This window comes from Mytilus edulis, chromosome 3, assembly GCF_963676685.1.
Source record: "Mytilus edulis chromosome 3, xbMytEdul2.2, whole genome shotgun sequence".
In the NCBI taxonomy this organism is placed as follows: Eukaryota; Metazoa; Mollusca; class Bivalvia; order Mytilida; family Mytilidae; genus Mytilus; species Mytilus edulis.
The window spans coordinates 62,764,688-62,779,314 of record NC_092346.1 but is presented as its reverse complement, the minus strand read 5'-3'; the positions used below and the strand labels follow the sequence as shown (position 1 = coordinate 62,779,314).

The following is a 14,627-nucleotide window of genomic DNA, read 5'->3' as shown; positions in this document are numbered from 1 at the left end:
ATGATCAATAGACTAATAATGACTTGTATTATATATTGATATATTAACATGTATAAAGAAAACATAGTGAAATCGTACTGATGCATATCTTGTTTATACGCGACTGATGAATATAGTTAACTTGCTGCAATGATGGCTTCATTCACAGCGCGACAGAACGATATCTTGAATACTATAAAGGTGTCCCCACTTCGGTGTTAACATGTATATCAATTATATAGTCATTTTTATAAATCTACTGTTTGCAAAAGTATGAATCTTTCTAAATACTATGGATTTTCGTATCCCAGGCAGATAACCTTAGCCGTATTTGGCACAGAACGATATCTTGAATACTATAAACGTGTCCCCACTTCGGTGTTAACATGTATATCAATTATATAGTCATTTTTATAAATCTACTGTTTGCAAAAGTATGAATCTTTCTAAATACTATGGATTTTCGTATCCCAGGCAGATAACCGTAGCCGTATTTGGCACTGTCACAGAATATAAGTTCCTTCATAATAAAAGTTCCAATAGGAAAAAATATTCTAGAATATTATTTCCACAGGAATAAATATTACAGTATATGTTCCTAACGGAATTAACAGTATAGAATATTTGTTCCAACAGGAATAGGTATTATGAAATTGTTTATAACAAAGTTTCCAGTGGAATTATTGGTCATCAATGCTTTCATCTTTGTTTGTCTTTCTTTGTTATTTTGACCTGAGCGTCACTGATGAGTCTTATGTAGACGAAAGACGCGTCTGACGTATTAAATTATAAGCCTGATATCTTTAATAACAATAAACTTGTCGTAATGTTCTAATGTATTGTTTATTTGTCTGTTTCTCTGTCCTGTATGTTCTTCCATGAGTGTCCTGTACCAAGTCAGGAAAATGGCCATTGTTATGATATAGGTCGTTTTTGTGTGTGTTGCATTTTAGTGTTTCTGTCGTGTCGTTGTTTTTCTCTTATATTTGTATTTCCCCCAGTTTAAGATTGTAACCCGGATTTGTTTTTTCTCAATCGATTTATGAATTTCGAACAGCGGTATACAACTGTTGCCTTTATTTAATGATAATGATGATGTAAATGTTAAGGTTTAAATGATCACGGTAACAGTTGAATAGTCATTATATTGGATTATAATATATTTTTTTTAATAAAAATAAAGCAAATGAATAAATTTTATCACAAAACTGCTACAGGAGGAAGACCAAGTTGTTTTTGTAAAGACTTTACTGTGACCCTCCAGAACAGGTCTTCCCCTACGCCTGTTTGGTACCTTATATGAGGAGTACTCTCCAGTAACGTACGAAGTGGACTTGTCATGTGCTTTGAGTCAATTGTCTTCAGCATTATTAACAAGAAAGCATATTTTCCTTGACGTCGTCGTCTTTCCTGGACTACGTCAACTTCCCACTGACACCATTCACTTTTGGCGAAGTCATTTGACATCACAACAACCACTTTCCAACTTTTCTCAAGATATTTGTCAATATTTCCAGTTATATTTTTTCCAATATCGAAATCCCTTTGGTGAATGCAAAGTTTTATTCCTTCTCCACTTTCCATTCTTTTTAAAAGAACGTTGTGAACCCATTCTCGATCAGCATCAGAGTAGACAACGAATGCATGATATTCGTAGTTTAAACGTTCATCTAACGCAACATGACCTTGTCTGAGGTTGTACACAACTCGGAACAGGTAAACAGTTTTCTTAATATTATTCTGACATACCCAAATGCAAATGAAAAAAGCTATGATTGATACTCCGAATAAGGACAAAACTATCGCCATTGTATATAACGGATTCCATGGTTTGCAAACATCATCAGTTGGGTTATAGTTTTTTAAGTATTTTCCTTCTAATTCTTTTGGATATCGACATCTGTAACTGTAAGGATAACCAACAACTTGTACCTTAGTTTGTCTAATCCATTCCAAAAACCATTTTTGGTCACATGTACAAGAAAAGGGATTGGCTCCTAGATAATTTTTTTCCAAATTATTCAGTAATTTAGAAGGCAGAGATGTTTCATTCATGGTTGAAATCAAATTAGAACTGAGATCTAGAGATTTCAAAGATGTGATATTACCAAATATTCCACCGCTCCGATGAAGGTTATGGAGTTTATTGTTTTTGACATTCAGCTTACGTAACTTTCCTAAATTGGGAAACAAATTTCTTGGTAATTCAACGAGGTAAGTGGAATACAACATTAGTGTCTCAAGATAATCAAGTGGTATAAGCATTGAATGAAGAATATTTGGAGTTTTCGGCAAATAATTGATTCCAAGATTCACATAATTCACATTTGGACAGACTTTAAAAATTGTGGTTGGGTTGAATCTTTCTATTAAGTCAAAGCGAAACTTACAGTTAGCCATAACAATCTTTTTTATAGAAGTACTGTTAAACGCAAAATCTTCAATCCGTTTTAATGTATAAACCATTTGTAAATTTACTTGCTCCAATTTTTTCAGACTGGCAAATATATTGTTTTGTAACTGATTTACGGAAATGCCCTTCAACTGCAAAACCACAAGTTTAGGCAGACAAATGAATGACATTCTATCAATATTCCCGATGTTATTATCACACAAGGACAATGTCTCAAGGCTCGGAAATAAACTGCCACCAATACTACAAAAATTTGGAACTTTTGCTAATCTATTTCCATCAAGTCTCAACTTTTTAAGACGCTGCATTTTCTGGAAATGTATTTCTGTCAGGTTATTGTTCTTAAGGTGTAAGGAACTGCAAAGCGTCAAAAATCTGAATGTTGACCCATTCATGGAGTAAAATTGATTCCCTGTAAGATAAACGTTTTTTATCTTCGAATTTTTTAACGATGCAAACATATCATATGGAAGATACTTCCAGTTGTTATTTATAAACCGGAGCGTTTTGATAGATCTCGAAGACAGTTTTGTAAGTGCTTGATTCAAATCATCTACACTCCAGGAAGTTTCGTTTTTGACTTCTAAAACTGATAGACTTGTTAGATTCGCAAAGGCTTCTGGATGAATTTGACGTATGTAGTTTCCTGACAATACTAATACATCTAATTTAGTGGATGTAAGATTTGTCAAGGTAAAACGCCCGATATTCTTCATTTTAGAATTTCTTAATTCAATTTTTCTACAGATATGGGTAATTTTGGAATGTAAGATCCATTGCAAATGGCTTTTCTAGTTCCCTTTGTTTTACGAAAACACTTACAAGACTTTCCACATTCATGATAAGTATCAGTGTAGATAAATGTCACTATTGATAGGATCGCAAAAATACCAAACTGAATGTTTGCTGTGATCATATATGTAACCTAAAATAAACATAAACACTCTCCTTTTAGGTTATTATTTTATTTTATGTGTACAATTGATCAAAGCATTTCAATAAACTTTTACATAATTAATTCATCATTGTTGTAAAATATTAAACAAAAACATTGAAGCATACTTATTCATTTCTTCAATACATGATTAACAAAGGTGCGAAAGATACCAGAGTGACATTCAAACCGTTAAGTGTTATCTGAGAACTTATATACATTTGACATGAAATAATCTGAAATTTTTAATTACACATTTCACTTTGCTGTCACAGAAGCAAGCGTTCGAACAAAATTTGCGTTCACCGATCTTACATTCTTTGGCTGACTTTGAGGCGAATTATTAAAAATATATATACTTTAAAATTTTCTGTTATGTGAAAAAAAGTCAAATACTTACATTAAACTATTATCTTTAAACTACTTCGTAATTTTGATTCCCATGTGTTTCAATCAACAATTGTTAGGTTACAACGAACTAAGATGTTTTCTACATTGTATATAAACTAATGAAACAAACCTTATATGGCAGAATATTGAACGTGATTCAAACTAAGTACAAAATTATATTTCATTTTTGTTTTGTTTCAGATACACCCTTTCAAATATTGTAACTTTTTTTTATTTACTTCCATACAAAGCAATAAAAGAGGGACGAAAGATACCAAAGGGACAGTCAAACTCATAAATCCAAAACAAACTGACAACGCCATGGCTAAAAATTAAAAAGACAAACAGAAAAACAATAGTACATATGACACAACATAGAAATCTACAGAATATACAACACGAACCCCACCAAAAACTAGGGGTGATCTCAGGTGCTCCGGAAGGGTAAGCAGATCCTGCTCCACATGTGGCGCCCGTCGTGTTGCTTATGTGATTACAAATCCGGTAAATAGTCTAATTCGGTAGGTCACATTCATGAAAGGGAAGGGGATTGTAGTTACGACGTAAAGAACATATCCGATATCATTTGTAAAACGGTTATTCCATAACGGTCAACCAACTCATGATGGCGTCCGTAAAATTTACGAAGGGATGATTTCAACTTCACCATTTGGAACTCTTGGTTTAATAGCTTCCTTGTGAGCTGTAACCCTCTATCAAGAAAATCATGATAGGAAATGCAGGCACGGGAATATCGTATCAATTGGGAGATATATACCCCGTATGCAGGTGCTGCTGGAATGTTGCTACTTAGAAATGGAAAGTTCACAATTGGAAAGCTGAAATCATCTCTTTTGTCGTAAAGTTTTGTTTTCAACCGACCCTCATTGTCAATTTCTAGATGTAAGTCAAGATATGAAGCCGACTTAACTGTATCTGTAGTATCCTTTATCTCCAATTCGATGGGATAGATGCGTTCCACATAGTCACCAAATTTTGAATTGTTTAGTGAAAGAACGTCATCTATATAGCGGAAAGTAGAGTTAAAGGATATTGCTAAATTCTTATCTTTCTTCCTTAGAAGTTCCTGCATGAAGTCAGCCTCATAATAATAAAGAAACAAGTCGGCAAGTAGAGGGGCACAGTTTGTTCCCATTGGGATGCCGACAGTCTGTTGAAAAACACGTCCTCCGAACGTTACAAATATGTTGTCAATCAAGAAATCAAGCATCTTGATAATATCGGTTTCAGAGAATTTTTTGTTTGAATCACAGTGATTCTTTACAAAGTATGATTTATCCCTCCCTAAGACAAGATACTTGTATCTACGTTGGCCATTCTTTTTTATGAAGCAAAGTAATACCAACTCTTTCAATTTGTCTTTTAGTTTGGAATGTGGAATACTTGTATAAAGAATAGAAAAGTCAAATGTAACAAATGATACATAGACACACAAACAGACAAGCTAAAAGATTTTTTGTTAAGTGGCAACTTCCATCTTAAGTGCATATGCTTGATTCATGATATGAAATGGTTACGTGTAGTAACATGTATCACATTATGTGAAATTAATTAATGAAAAAAAAATCTTCTCTGTATCTGTATCTGTATGCAGTAGGAAATATTGTACCATAAATGTAAATGCCAAGTACAATTTGGCAGTTTTTATTTATCATTCGTTAGATGTGTTTGAGCTTTTGATATTGCCATTTGATAAGGGACTTTCTGATTTGAATTTTCCTTAGAGTTTGGTATTATGATATTTTACTTGGTACAAATTCTTTTAAAGTAATACAAAAAAAAGGTGCAAATCAATTCAAAAATAATATTTGTGGCCCAAAATCAATTGCAATGCTTTTGTCAAGCGAAATATACTGCAAGAGCAATCGGAAACTAAACTGATAATGTCTTGAAAAAAGTTAGTCACAAGACAATTCTGCGGCTGGTGCATAAATAAAAGCTGCAGTAGTATACCGATGACCATGTTCAATAGTCATAAATCAATTAAGCAAAATTAAATCCGGGTAAAAAAACCAAAACCGAGAAAAACCCATACAATTTCAGAGAAAAACAACGGAATACCAGAAACACTGAACTGCAACAAAATTCAAAGCCAACATGCTCTTCGGTCGGAGCTGCATTTGCCTACCCTTTCGGAGTACCTGAAATCACTCCCGGTTTTTTGTTCGGTGTTTATTTTTCTACGTTGGGCTTTGTGTACTATTGTTTGTCTATTGATTTATTTTTTCTTTTAAGCCATGGAGTTATCTGTTTATTTTCAACATAGTCGTGGTGATATCACTCTGGTATCTTTCGCAACTCTTTAAAGGATCTTTCGTCTTTGATCTTTTGGCAAGTGTCTAAAGAAACACCGACTTATATGAAAATAAGAGGGGGTCGACATGGATAGACGTATAGTTCGTTCCTATAGGAATGCCGACAATGTGTTGAAAAATTCTAGTTTCAAATTCAACTTGTTCTCGTCCTGAACATGCATGAAGTATTTGTCACTGGACGTTACCATTCAATTCTTTATTACTTTGAACAATACAGTTCATCAGTTAAGCAACCAACAATCAATCAATCAATCACAAGTGGAGTTGTGGTATATAAGGTTAAAAAATCAAAAGTTTGATAGAAATGATTTCAGAGAAAGATCGGGGAATAAAAATAATCGAATAGTCGTTTAGATTTTTTAGAATCCAAATATGGTTAATACAACTACGCGAGTAAACAGTTTCACAGTATTTCTGAAGACACTCTACACTGCGGACAAATTTAAATCCTGGTAAATAGAATCAATTTTCAAACATATAAGTGACGGCGGCATGGTGAATGGAAGTACAACAAAAGAATATTTTGTATGATTTTCTTTTCAATAGACGTTTCTAATTTGCATTCAGAAGCTCACTCTTTTTGTAAAACTAAGGCTTTTCTTTCTCAGGAATAGATTACCTCAGCTGTATTTGGAAATATTTGGGAATTTTGTATCCTCAATGCCCTCCAACTTCGTACTTTATTTAGGTTTTTTTTATTTGAGCGTCACTGATGAGATTTTTTGTAGACGAAACGGACATTTTCAATCTTTGTTTCTATGATAAGTATATTTACTGTGTGAATTTTGACATGTGTTTAGGGACGTTCCGATTTGAATTTTCCTCAGAGTTCGGTTTGTTGTTATTTTTTTCACATAACGGGCGATACATACCTAGAAGATAGCCTCACCCTCCTGACGCACTTACATTCTTTCCTTTTAAAGGTCAAGCGATTCCATCAGTTTCGCTATGCTATTTAGATCTGGATTCCTCACCGGTAAATAACTGTTGTCATAATTCACTACTTAGTCTTTCAATTAATATGTGAATAATACAATCTGATTTAGAACGAAAACTCTCTTTATTTGCTATGCAAAAGATGTTCCTGTTTAGATTTGTTAATGTAGTATAGAAGTAAAAACAAATACGGTATAATTAGGAGATAACTGTTTTGTATTATAAGCGCCGACGGCACCAATTGGTGATTTGATGGTCGCAAATTAAGTTTACTGGCGACGCGTTAGCGGAGACAGAAAACGGGTAATTTCGATCATCAAATCGCCATTTGATGCCATCGGAGCTAAAATACAATATTGTTATCTCCATTCTAATGAAACTGACAGAAAAAAGTTAAAACATGTATTTAAAATATGTCATATATCGTCTGCGATTGCGCGTACGTTCCATAGCATCAATTGTCAATTAATGCCATGAAAATTAGTGACGTTATCCAATCAAAATAAACGTTACAAATGTTGTTGCATTAGAATGTTTATTATCTGACAAAATATAGTTTGTATCGTGTTATGTTTTTTCATCTTCGCTAGCCAAGTATTACGATCCAGTTTTGATCGTGACAAATCCTGCAACGCAAGATTTTTTATCTACAAGGTTCTGGAAATGCAATAATATGAGTGTGAAATGCAATGAGTGCTAATGGGTTTTGTTCATTGTATAATGCCATATGTTGACCTATGCATGTTAATGTTTTGTGTCATTCGGTCTCCCTCTGGAGTTGTATAATTGGCAAACTTCTTATTTTATAAGACTAAATCACTAAATTTCTTTTATCTAGTGATTTACTTTGAAAAATGTGCGATTACTTTGAAATAAGGGCATTTCTTTGGAGCTCAGAATTTTTGTTATCTTACCTCTTAAAAAATAATAAGCATTTATTTTACAAATTTTACTTTTTTCATTTAATTAACCACAACAACAAGAAGAGCTATCCAAATTAATACATTGTCATTCATTAAAGAAAAATCTCATTTATATATGGGTTTGGCTATTATTTGCAGATGGGACATTCATAGTTTCTGATTTCCTCGCGTGTGCAGTAAAATATGGGATATTAATGAGCTTCATATTTTCATTACTAAACATCGTTTACAGAACGGATTTTGATATCATAGATTGGATTAAATCTACTATATTTTATCAAATATTATATTGCGATATATTGTTGAAATATACTTTCATGTGCCGGAATCTAGAAAAAGTGGCGTATACGGTTCAAATGTTTATAAGCTATAGACCTTTCGAATTGTGTTAACATCGTGTTTTCCTGGCTAAATTGACCTACAGTAACTGATAAATGTTATCATTATACTGTTGTTCACTCAATACGTTTCGTGCCTTATTCTGATAATTCAATTAGGTAATCTGTATGCATCGAAACAATCCATCGATGTTTACGTTTACTTTTCGTACAGTTTTGGTCATTGAACATTACCATGTATTCCAGTGCTGTTAATTATGCTGCTCTATAAAGAAGAAGAAAAGTAAAATCACAAAAATAATGACCTCCGAGGGAAATTGAAAACGGAGGGTCCCTAATCAAATGACAAAATCAAAATTTCAAACACATCAAACGAATGAATACAACTGTCATGTTCCTGACTTGTTACAGTCATTTTCTCATGTAGAAAATAATAGATTGAACCTGGTTTATAGCTAGCTAAGTTTATCAATTAATATCAAAGAAAGGGTGGAATGTTTTCTTTTCAGCCGGTTAAGTATTTAATGCTTGTTTTCAGTAAATATGAGCATTTTAATAAAATTGATATCAAAATTTATACACTTCGATGATGTTTCAAATGAAAAATCAAATTCTTGTTAATTTGGAAAAACAATCTTATTAAAGGTTAATATGAACTGCTATCGTTCAGAATGTACAGTTAAAAGATTTACTTAAGAAACCAATCGAACAGTTATTTTTTTTACAATGTCAATTAGCTTTTCCTTTTTTTATACATATTCTTCGTTCCTCTTCCTTAAATAAAGAAATAATTCAATTTCTTGACTCATGTTTTTAACATGTTCGACCTTCGTATATATTTAAATTTTATGTTTGCAGTTTCTTTCAATATATTTACTTTAGAAAATGATATCAGTGGTAAAGACAAATTGATAGTCTCCAGCAGCATACTGCATTGAATATTATTTTTCATTTTTACATAAAATATTGAATTCTGAAAAGATTCATCTCATGTTTAAAATATCAATCCGATTAGGAACAAAGAACCACGAAACGGTAAACATCGGTTAGAGAACTACCGCGTGTTCAGAACAGAAACTGTACAAAACCTTTAAAGTGAAGTTTTCCCACTTCAACTTAAAACCCACAATGGGAATATCATTCTTGAAATCTTAATAAAATCAGATGATATACAGTTTATTCATTTAGACAGTTAGTATACAACTACTTTAGTACAACCGATCTAGAACTACATTTTGCAATATGCATATTAATTAATTGTACACCTGTTAAGATGCAAACTAACTGCACATCTAAAGACATGTATAAAAAAGTACATAGGTTGTGTGGCATATTCACTCATTTATGGGAAATAAAAATCTATGCATTTGTTATACATAATGAATATATATCTTAATAAATGTGCAGTTAATGTGCATCTTAAAACGTGTAGATTACGTATACATATATATTCTCTTTTTATGCACTTCGGGTTCAATATGTATACATGCCCAGCCCTTAGCAAAGATTAAAATACAATTAAGTGAAGACTACAACAAATGTGTGTCATTGCTTTTGATCACAAACAAACATTTTGTGGAAGAGCCACTTTGAAAATTAAAACCAGACAACTGCCTGAAAATCCCGTTTATTTTTAAAGTAAAAATGGGGAATTGCCCATCTAGAAGTTTTATATACTGTTTCGCATACAACAGAAATTGATACCGGTAATAATAAAGTGCATGTTCAAGAGGATACATCAATCTTTTCATCTTTGTTAGCGCATCAGGAAGAAGATGATAATATCAGCGGGGATATGAGTGGGAGTACCCAATAATACGGAAATACTTAGATCTTTTGGCAGATAACATAAAACGTAAAACAAAGGTTGAAAGGACTTTTATATTTCGCCAAAAGAAGTGGTGGCATTTGTCCAAAAATGATAGCGCTACTCGCCAAAATTCGACAAAGTGCATGGAGAAGTTCTACTCATTAAAAAAAATACAATAAAAATATATAGCAGACTGCAAAAAAATTGAAATAAAAGAAAAACGAAATGTCTCAAAGGGTACTTTCAAACTCATAAGTCGAAAATTAACTGATAACGCCATGCCTAAAACAGAAAAAGACCAAAAGACAAACAACAGCATTCTAACCACAACATAGAACACTAAATACAGATAATTAACCTATAAAGTTAACCTGTTTTATTATAAGACAAACATGCAATTGATATTAAACGACGAATTTTAGTTGTATGACAGGGAGTTTTCCAATGTTTTCTAAACAGAGGTGCTGGCATTGTTAAAGTGTTTTCGGGTTTTGTTATTTTATTATTATTATGGCATCGGGTTACATAAAAAATGACTTGCAGATTATGCTTAATTTCTATCGATATTTTAGTTTGTTTTTGTAATACAAAAAAACAACATATTAGTATTTGTTTATACAAAAATATGAAGATGTGGTATTATTGGCAAAGCAACAACTCTCCACCAGAGACCAAATAACAAATTAATTAACAACGATCCGTCACTTTCGAAAATTAACCTAAAAACTCATAACGCATAGGGTCTGATATGACAATATCAATCAATTCAAACCAGAAGAATTACAGCCTGATTTATGGAAAAAAACACGTATGTATACAAACATTTATAGGAACTAGGGCACACTGTCTGGTCAAATACATTAATAAATTAATCGTATGCATTTATTTATACAATAATAATGGTACACAAAGATAATTTCAAGCAGGAATATAACTGATTGTGTTTGTCTATTTGTATAAAGCTAACTGTAATTTATATTTAAACAAAAATGTGTCCAAAGTACACTCGCACTTTATTTTTCTTTGTTCAGTGGACCGTGAAATTGGAGTCAACAAACTAACTTGGCATTTAAATTATAAAGATCATATCATACAGAACAAGTGTACTAAGTTTGAAGTTGATTGGACTTCAACTTAATCAAAAACTACCTTGACCAAAAACTTTAACCTGAAACTGGCACTATCATTTTCTATGTTCAATGGACCGTAAAATTGGGTCAAAATTATAATTTGGCATTCAAATCAGAAGATCATATCATAGGGAACATGTGTGCTAAGTTTCAAGTTGATTTTTGGACTTCAACTTCATCAAAAACTACCTTGACCAAAAACTTTAACCTGAAACTCGCACTATCATTTTCTATGTTCAGTGGCCCGTGAAATTGGGTCAAAATTATAATTTGGCATTCAAATCAGAAGATTATATCATAGGGAACATGTGTACTAAGTTTCAAGTTTGTTTTTCTTTTACTTCAACTTCATCAAAAACTACCTTGACCAAATCTTTAACCTGAAGTGAGACAGACGGACGGAATAACGAACGGACGGACGGACGAACGAACGGACCCACAGACCAGAAAGATAATGCCTCTCTACTATCGTAGGTGGGTCATAAAAAGAGATAGCAGGAATTACGAGTAACTGTTGTGAGAGAATAAATGATGCATACACCTAATAGTTATAAAAAGTACCATGCTTAAGATTTGATACGCCAGACCCGCGTTTCATCTACATAAGACTCATCAAAGTTATCCATAGATTTGTGAACGACTAAAATCCGCCATAGATAAGAAATAACAAAACTTGCCATAGATTAGGTTTATCAAAATTCGGCCATAGATTTGAGATAGCATGACGTCATATTTGCCATAGATTAGGAATGTGCCATACATTTGGAATCCACCATAGATTTGATTCCTACATATTCTAGTTGTTTGTGGTTGCTACTCGGACTTAGAAACCAGTCGCCAGTGTCTGGGCATAGCGTTAATGGACCGGTGGTGTGTCGAGGAGCGTCTTTTATCTGCGAGTGTTTGTCAGGGGATGCCATGGCCTTGTTTTTGATTATTCCGTGTCAGCTTCACTGGCGATATACGATAGTCTTGAGGTTTAGATTATAGGCCTTGACGTTGATTGTCATCTTGGTAGATATGTTATAGTATTCTTTTATTTGTATTTCTTAATTGTTGCTTTTGTTGCTAAGTCTACTTTTAGTTGTATACATTTGACATGGTTCGGTGCTTGTGTGTCCCGTCGTTGTGAAGTTGTGCTTGGACGGATTGTTGTGACATTATGTTGACTGCTGTACTCATATTTTTGACATTTTTGCCTATTGTGTCTATTTATTTTTTTCACACATCTTTGTCGATATAACGGAGTTTTGTTCTTTTGTTTTACTAGTGAGAGGTTTGGCTAGATATGAATTCAAGTTGAGTCCATCATTATCTACACAGTTTTTTCCATCATTTGATGTGTTTAAACTTTCGATTATGCCATTTGTTTAGGGACTTTTCGATTAAAAGTTTCCTTGGAGTTCTTTGTTTGTTTGTTATTTAACCTTTTCTTGTGATTGGACAGTTCTTTTCTTAAAGACACCTTAGGGGTTTACGTAGTTGTGTTTTTTATTGCTCTGAGCGCTCAACGTGTATATAAATTACCACCCGCAAACAACACCCAAATAAACCAATCCACTTGAGCGTAAGTATATGGTATAAACATGACTTTGTACTTGGTTAAACATTCAATCCATTTGAGGTATGCTTTTATCACAATTGCTGAAAATAGTATTATTCGTTCGATCAACACATGAGTAGTTAGCTTTAGGAGTATGATGATCAATTTAAACAGAAAAAATCGAAGATCTGCAATCAACACTCAATTTGCAAAATAACAGTTTCAAACAAAATCATTTAGATATGACATACACTAATAAGAACAAGCACATGCCCATTCTGGCTATATAAACTAGTTTTTTGGTTCAAGATTTCATACATTCCCCTATTGCAGATAAACAAAGCGTGTAGAACCTTCTCCCTGTTGTAAAATTTAACTACCGAGCAGAATAGAAGAAAATGCTGGAAATTAACAATTAAAAAGATCTAATTAAATAATTTATCAATAATGTAGGAATATAAATTTCGATACGTTCAAAAACAACTAATTCACATAATTTAAATCCATTCAAAGAACCTGCATAATGCCAGTGTTTATACAAAAAATAAACGAATATCAATTCCAAATTTAGGCCAGGGTTTGGGCTTTATATATTTCACGGCAAAAACACCACCGTCAATTACAATGTGTAACGGAATTCACCGTCTTTTTACACAAATATCACCTGAAGATGTGTAAATTATGCTAAGATAGCTTAACTTAACTTCTTACATAAATTCACAAAGCCAAAAGTGAAATAAAAAGATCAGGAGAACGAAAAGCAGTCGTTCTTTGGGACAGTTAAATTTTAACTTTCCAAGTTGTTTACGTTGGAAACCAATATGTCATTATCACGGGTTATTTCCCCTAATTACTTACATTTCGCGGATTTCGTATACACGTTCATTACACTGACAAACAGGCATGACCATAAATAATATACAATAAATCGTTTATTCCATGATAACATTTTTTCAATAAGTACACCTGGAATCCAGTATTACTGAAATAACTTATTTGTTGTGATAAGAACGACAACTCTTGCACAAAACTTTGAACGAGTTTATAAAATTATCTTATTGTACTAGAGCAACATCCTAATAAAAGGTTAGTCAGAGAAGTATTCGGTTTTACTGATTATGTTCCTTTCTCGGTTTTTCTGTATTTCTATATTTATTTCACAATCCAAACTACTTGCATCAAGCGTACCACAAGTATCATATGTGTTGATTTGTGTACATAGAGAAAAAAAGTCAAAGCAAAAACAAATATAGTAAAATGAACACAACCAAATAACAAGAATACGGTACACATAAAACTAAAAAAATGAGCAAAGCTCACCTCACATAAAAAATATTATAAACTCAGGTGCTTGGAAGTGAAAAATATTTCTGTACAATTTGTGCCTTTTATCGCGTAAAGAATTTTGCTATGGCAAGAAAACTCCGACGTTAACTTCGTTTTGCTATGTCTCAATCGAAAAACGTGGTACCTCGTTCTGATACATATACGTGAGCATTTGCTAAAGATATGTTCAATAACGGTCAACCAAATCACGATAGAACTGCAAAACTTAAAGGAATGACTTAAACTTAACCTCTATGAACTCTTAATTCAATAGCCTCCTTAAAAACTGTAAACACTAAATCACAGAAATCATGACAGGAAACGCAAGCCCTGGAATATCGTATCATTTACAAAAATGTACTCCATTACAGGTTTTGCACGCTGTATAAATGTCTGAAATATATATTGATGGGTAAAATAATTATTAATTTCCGTTTTCAGTTCATTCGACTTCCTAAGTTCCCGTGGGAAATGTTCACTTGTAGTACAGTGCTGCTTTTTCATTAACTATATACTTCCTCTATATACATTAATACATCAATAAAATTATGGAAATGGAAAAGGTTTTA

General features: G+C 32.7%; 1 protein-coding gene across 1 annotated transcript; it reads right to left on the bottom strand.

Annotated features, from left to right (window-relative positions):
* Nucleotides 1-1,179: 1,179 nt before the first annotated feature.
* Nucleotides 1,180-2,787, bottom strand: LOC139515358 (toll-like receptor 6). The gene has a single exon (XM_071304923.1). It carries the CDS (start codon nt 2,785-2,787, stop codon nt 1,180-1,182), a length of 1,608 nt encoding a protein of 535 aa, XP_071161024.1.
* Nucleotides 2,788-14,627: the final 11,840 nt, after the last annotated feature.

Bases quoted from the DNA above. Each gene is read 5' to 3' on its own strand.
- LOC139515358 (XM_071304923.1), bottom strand. From the start codon at position 2,787: ATGAATGGGTCAACATTCAGATTTTTGACGCTTTGCAGTTCCTTACAC.